Source organism: Triticum dicoccoides, chromosome 7B, assembly GCF_002162155.2.
Source record: "Triticum dicoccoides isolate Atlit2015 ecotype Zavitan chromosome 7B, WEW_v2.0, whole genome shotgun sequence".
Lineage (NCBI taxonomy): Eukaryota > Viridiplantae > Streptophyta > Magnoliopsida > Poales > Poaceae > Triticum > Triticum dicoccoides.
This window is the reverse complement of record NC_041393.1, coordinates 536,381,092-536,387,888: the sequence shown is the minus strand read 5'-3', so window position 1 is coordinate 536,387,888 and position 6,797 is coordinate 536,381,092. Positions and strand designations below refer to the sequence as shown.

Below are 6,797 nucleotides of genomic sequence, written 5' to 3'. Positions count from 1 at the left end.
AACTTATAACATGGAAACAAATACAGTACTGAAGAAAGGTATTGGTATGGAAAAGGTGAACCTACTAATAACTCTTTTTATTCTGTTTCAGCAACACATACTACATCATAATAAACATACAATAGAAATCCAGAACATAATAAAAACTGATGTACTAGAACTTAACGAGTTGAGGAAACATGAAATAAAATCCCAACATAGACTTAACTAGCAGGAGAAACGAAAATTAAGCATTTGAATGGCACCATAAACTCTATGAGAGCAATTAGTTGCGCCAGAACTTAGGTGTAAATCAAGGATGATACAAATCAAGAAGAGACCTGTTGAATTTGGCATGAATTTACAGGGCACAATAATCAAAAAATTCAAGCACATAAATCCACTGAATACAACAGTTGCGCAATTCATAACTTAACCTTAACTATGATTTGCGGGGAAAAAAATCAGCGGATTCGGTAAAAAAAAACAGGCCGATAAGAGAAACAATTTCAAAGCCTAATGTTCAATATCCCACATGGCTAGGATACTTGCACAACGAGCCTATGTCTACATCAAAAGCTAGTTCATACATACAAAACAGATGGAGGAGTAAGTTTGCTACAGCCAACCAATTGGAAACTCTTGCTTGAACTTCTTAGTTATAGGGATTATTTAGAACAAGACAAAACATAATTAAGCAGTGAGAAATTTCCATTTGTTCGCATGAATATATATAAGTAAATGCTTGTTAAGTTCCATAATAATCCATATGGTTTCATCCCTTTGGTCATATGGAACTTTAAACCCAAACCTGAAACATACAAGAAATTTTGTGGTGAAAAAAAAATGGCATACCCTAATCTAAAACCCATATCTCCATATCCTAATATCTATCTCAGATTGCAATTCCCCATCCAAACACCACCTTATACTGTTTAACCCCTCGTATCTTCTTCCTACCAATTTCAGCTACTTGCGTGTTGCAATTTGAGCAAAGATCTGTATGAGATGGATCTGTACATCACCAAATCTCTCCACCGTCTCATACAACGACGATACAGGCAAGACCACAGCAGGCACAGATATGCGATTTCCAATCAAAACACCGTGAGGGACCAAGAGGGATGTGCGTCACCAAGACCTACCCATGAGGGACGCCTCGAGGAGGTGGCGCGAGAAGAGGACCTGGTCGGTGGGAGAGAGGGCCGCGCCGCCTCCGGCCTCGGGGTCCCCGGCGCGGGCACTGATCTCGGCCATGCTGTAGAGCGTGGAGGCGAGGAGCGTGATGACGACGCCGGCGACGGTCTTGACGGCGACGGGCGCCCGGCGGCCGCGCTTGAGGCGGTCGAGGCCCAGCATGGCGAGCTTCCGCAGTGGCGTCTTGAAGAGCAGCACCGTCGCCACGGCCGCCTCGGCGACGAGCACCACGAACAGGAGCTGGATCATCGCCGCCGGCGTGCTGGGTGCCTCCCCGCGTTGGTTGGATTCCGCGGGATGGAGGTCGAGGAGGAATTAGGGAATCTGGGCTCTGGGGTTTCTGAGTAGGAGCGATTTGTCTAAAACGACCCTCTGTCGCCGGGGCCCCGATGATGGCTCTGCTACTGATGGGACTGGGCACATCTCTTCAGCACTCGTGTTCTACTGTTCTGTTTTATTCATTTGGTTCGGGCGCTCATCCGTTTGGATCACCACGAACGGAAAAATGGTCCCAATGTGCCGACCCAAACAGACGCGTGTTCGCTTTTTGTCCGGCTGCCGACTTATTTCTAGCCCAAATTCGAACCTCATTAGCGTTGGTGCAGAAACGAAATGGTCGCACACGACGCCGCCTACTCCTTCCCCTGGCCCGTCAGTCGGTGGCACATTGGCCATTATTTTCCACCCCATTCGACAGCAAGCCCTCGTCCGCCCACCCCGTCACTACCGCATCCCAGTTCCGGTGTCCCAGCCAGCAGTCTGCGCCCACACACCTCCCCCGCACACCGCCACATCCCACGTCGTTTCCAGCACCACCGCACCGTGAGCCACTGTTGCTTCCCACCACCCCACCCCGACGTTGCTGTGAGCACGAAATCACCCCCAGGACCCGGCCAGCTCGTTCATCTGACGCCGCCAGGCCAACTACCTGGTCCAGGGGAGGCGCGCGTCTCTTCGCCGACCAGCTTCTTCGACAACGCCCGTAAGTTGTTCGACAGTTCGCCCCCAAGGTACAAATGGACTCCGCCGACGAGTTCTTTTTCCACAATTTTCTGTGCTACTCTGATGATTCTTCATCTGATGATGAGGAGATGGTGGTTGCCGTGTTGGTCCATGACCACCTTAATATGCAGCGGTTGTTGTTCCTGGGCTCGATCCAGGGGCACACTCCGGCGTCGAATCGCAATCGAGAGAGCGGTCATTTCCTTCTTTGGAAGGACTACTTTGAGAAAGACAACCCCCTCTTCAAACATCATAAATTCCGGCGCCGTTTTCGTATGGCTATGCATGTTTTCAATCGTATTCGAGAGGGGATGGTCGGATACGATAAGTATATTGAGTGCAAGGAGATGCCCTTGAAAAGATTGGCTTCTCCTCTTATCATAAATACACCGCAGCTATTCGGATGCTTGCATACGGAGTGCCCGATGATCTCATTGATGAGTACGTTCGTATGAGCGAGTCTATGTGCCTAGAGTCTATGTGCAGGTTCTACAAAATGTTTGGCCCTGAGTACTTGAGAGAGCCGACTGTTGAAGATTCAGCCCGCTTGTTGGCGATGAATGCCAGCAGGGGCTTCCCCCGAGATACTTGGTAGCATAGACTGCATGCACTAGGAGTGGAAGAACTGCCCTTCTACTTGGCAAGGGTAGTACAGGGGCCATGTCAGGGCTTGCACTGTCATACTTGAGGTCGTGGCCTCACAAGATCTCTGGATCTGACACTCTTTCTTCGGTATGACCGGATCGCACGATGATATCAACATGCTTCAACGGTCGCCGGTGTTTGCAAGGCTTGCCGAAGGAAACTGCCTGTCGGTCAATTTATCATCAACGACCACAACTACAACAAAGGATACTACCTAGGTGACGGTATATATCCTCAGTGGACCACTATTGTGAAGACAATCCCCAACCCAATTGGAGAGAACAGAAAGAGATTTGCTCAAGAGCAAGAGAGTGCTAGGAAGGATGTTGAGCGTGCCTTTGGTGATCTACAATATCGTTGGGGGATCGTTCGATATCCTGCTAGAACTTGGAGCACCAAGAAGTTGTAGGAGGTGATGACTGCTTGTGTGATCATGCACAATATGATTGTAGAGGATGAGCGTCTGAAACATATCTACGATCAATGGTTCCAGTTTCAGGGTGAGAATGTTGTGCCTGAGCACGAAGGAGGAGCGACAATATTTGAACAGTTCACCCAATTTCATCAGGAAATGCGTGATTGAGAAACTCACATTCAGCTGCAAGATGATTTATTTGAGTATATGTGGGTTCATATTGGCAACCAATAGATGTATCTTTTTAAAAATAAATTTCAAACAATTTAATTTTTATTCGGCTTGTAAACTATGATATATTTATTTGGGTCGTGGACTTTGCTTATTTGCTCGCGAACAATGCAAAATGTGTATATTTGATGAAAACGGCGACAAGCCGGCGCACGGGCAAATATTGGTCGGCGCGTTGGGCGCACTGCTGACCTAAACCAAAAGGAGGGCAGACACCGAGCGGACAGCTGACCCAGACGGACAAAAAGCGGACAAAGCGGGCGTCCGTTTAGGTCGGCACGTTGGAGTTGCTCTTAGTCCTCATTTTAAGACAGCTTGTCGGTAATGAATTCCTTTCATTTCATATATCTCTTGGTTTTAGAAAAAGGAAAATCAAATAGAAAAAGATGCGCGCAAAGCCTTCAATTGTTTCTCTTTTCGAGACTAGTAAGTGTACACGTGCAACGCACGTCTCGACTAATATTATAACCATATATGACAATTGTGTGTATAAAAAGATATTCCCTCCACTCACTAATTCCTAACGTGTGTTAATTTAGTTTGGAACACCCTACTCGGAATTTCCATTAGAGCAAGAGCACCGCTATGTTCTTGCAAAATCTTCGCAAGCTAAAATCCGCCCCTCAGAAAGTATGGTCCTACGAAAAACGGCAAGTAGCCAACGCGAAAACAGATATCATAACTGATAAACAAACATGTCATTTTTTTCTCTACTAATAAATTCAAGTCTTGTGCTGAAGTGGAATTTTGGATTTACTAATTTATAACTCATAACATTTTCACGTATAATATTCTATAAAGAAGTGTTATATATGTTGATTAGATACAAACTCCACACCATGTTGCTCAACCAAATTTGTAATATCTTGAAATGGTGTACATACTTGTACGTCAATGGAACATATGTACATAGTATCTTCCAGAGGCTGAAGTTGTTCCTTTCTTTAGGACAGATGCTTGAGGTGTGCAGCACTGAACAAAAGAGCATATAGGAACATATAGTGTGTTTAGCACAAAAGAAGTTGTACAAGATATTCGAGGACAAGCACATGATTTCTAGTGTGTTATTTATGACACACAACTGAATGAGAACTTGGAAAATACAAAATGTTCAAGATAAAATGTGAGTATGAGATGCGCCAATTTGTTTATTCAGAGGTGAGTTTCAAGGAAGTCATTTCAAGTTACATTATTCAGAAACATTGTTGCAGTCCTCGTCTATGATAATGTATGTGACTCATTGCCAGCTGCCGATAGGACGTGTGGTAGAACATGAACTAACATATTGATGAACGGATCACCAAATACAGTGGCAAATACTATGATTTCCAAACACATTGTGGTTTTCAAAATATTGCTGAAAACTGTAGCCACACACTCACGCAATATTACAGGTGGGACCCCATGATACGTCTCCAACGTATCTATATTTTTTGATTATTCCATGCTATTATATTATCTATCTTGGATGTTTTATATGCATTTATATGATTTTTGGGACTAACCTATTAACCTAGAGCCCAGTGCCAATTTTTGTTTTTCCTTGTTTTTGAGTTTCGGAGGAAAGGAATATCAAACGGAATCCAATTGACCTGAAACTTTACGACGATTGTTTTTGGACCAAAAGAAGCCCACGGAGTACCGGAGATACACCAGAGGAGTCCGGAGGCCACCACAAGGGTGGGGGCGCCCCCCGATCTTGTGGGCCCCTTGTGGACTCCTCTGACTTGTTCTCGACGCCAACACCTCTTATATATCCCCAAACGTCCAGAACAGAACCTAGATCGGGAGTTCCACCGCCGCAAGCCTTTGTAGCCACCAAAAACCAATCGGGACCCTGTTCCGGCACCCTGCCGGAGGGGGGAATCATCACTGGTGGCCATCTTCATCATCCAGGCGCTCTCCATGACAAGGAGTGAGTAGTTTACCCTCGGGGCTGAGGGTATGTACCAGTAGCTATGTGTTTGACCTCTCTCTCTCTCTCTCTCTCTCGTGTTCTTGATTTGGCACGATCTTGATGTAACGCGAGCTTTGCTATTATAGTTGGATCTTATGATGTTTCGCCCCCTCTATCTTCTTGTAATGGATTGAGTTTTTCCTTTGAAGTTATCTTATTGGATTGAGTCTTTAAGGATTTACGAACACTTGATGTATGTCTTGCATGTGCTTATCTGTGGTGACAATGGGATATTCACGTGATCTACTTGATGTATGTTTTGGTGATCAACTTGCGGGTTCTGTGACCTTGTGAACTTATGCATAGGGGTTGGCACACGTTTTCGTCTTTACTCTCCGGTAGAAACTTTGGGGCACTCTTTGAAGTTCTTTGTGTTGGTTTGAATAGATGAATCTGAAATTGTGTGATGCATATCATATAATCAAACCCATGGATACTTGTGGTGACATTGGAGTATCTAGGTAACATTAGGGTTTTGGTTGATGTGTGTCTTAAGGTGTTATCTTAGTATGAACTCTAGGGCTGTTTGTGACACTTATAGGAATAGCCCAATAGATCGATCAGAAAGAATAACTTTGAGGTGGTTTCGTACCCTACAGTAATCTCTTCGTTTGTTCTCCGCTATTAGTGACTTTGGAGTGACTCTTTGTCGCATGTTGAGGGATTGTTATATGATCCAATTATGTTATCGTTGTTGAGAGAACTCGCACTAGTGAAAGTATGAACCCTAGGCCTTGTTCCAAGCATTGCAATACCGTTTTCGCTCACTTTTACCACTTGCTACCTTGCTGTTTTTATAATTTTAGATTACAAAAACCTATATCTACCATCCATATTGCACTTGTATCACCATCTCTTCAACGAACTAGTGCACCTATACAATTTGCCATTGTATTGGGTGTGTTGGGGACACAAGAGACTCTTTGTCATTTGGTTGCAGGGTTGTTTGAGAGAGACCATCTTCATCCTACGCCTCCCACGGATTGATAAACCTTAGGTCATCCACTTGAGAGAAATTTGCTACTGTCCTACAAAACTCTACGCTTGGAGGCCCAACACGAGTCTACAAGAAGAAGGTTGCGTAGTAGACATCAAGCTCTTTTCTGGCGTCGTTGCCGGGGAGGCCAGGTAAGTGGCACAAGTTATGTTGTTAGTATGAATTTCTTGAATATCCATGATGCTAATGATATGCAAAGTCACAAGCTTGGGGATGCTATGTTTAATGAAGATGATATTTTTTGTCCCACAAGTTATGTTGAGCAAATTTATTTTGATGATAGCATGCCTCCTATTTATGATGATTATATTGATGAAAGTGGGTTTGGAAGAGTGTCAACTTTAGGAAGTAATGATCCCACTATTTTGGAGGGT

General features: G+C 44.6%; 1 protein-coding gene across 1 annotated transcript in view; it reads right to left on the bottom strand.

The window, feature by feature from the left end:
• LOC119337994 (B-cell receptor-associated protein 31-like) overlaps positions 1-1,579 on the bottom strand; it is a 2,748-nt gene extending 1,169 nt beyond the window's left edge. The window contains exon 1 of the mRNA XM_037610285.1: positions 1,125-1,579. Within this exon, the coding sequence (XP_037466182.1) occupies positions 1,125-1,425 (301 nt within the window). The 5' untranslated portion in view covers positions 1,426-1,579. The remainder of the gene's footprint in view (positions 1-1,124) is intronic.
• Positions 1,580-6,797: the final 5,218 nt, after the last annotated feature.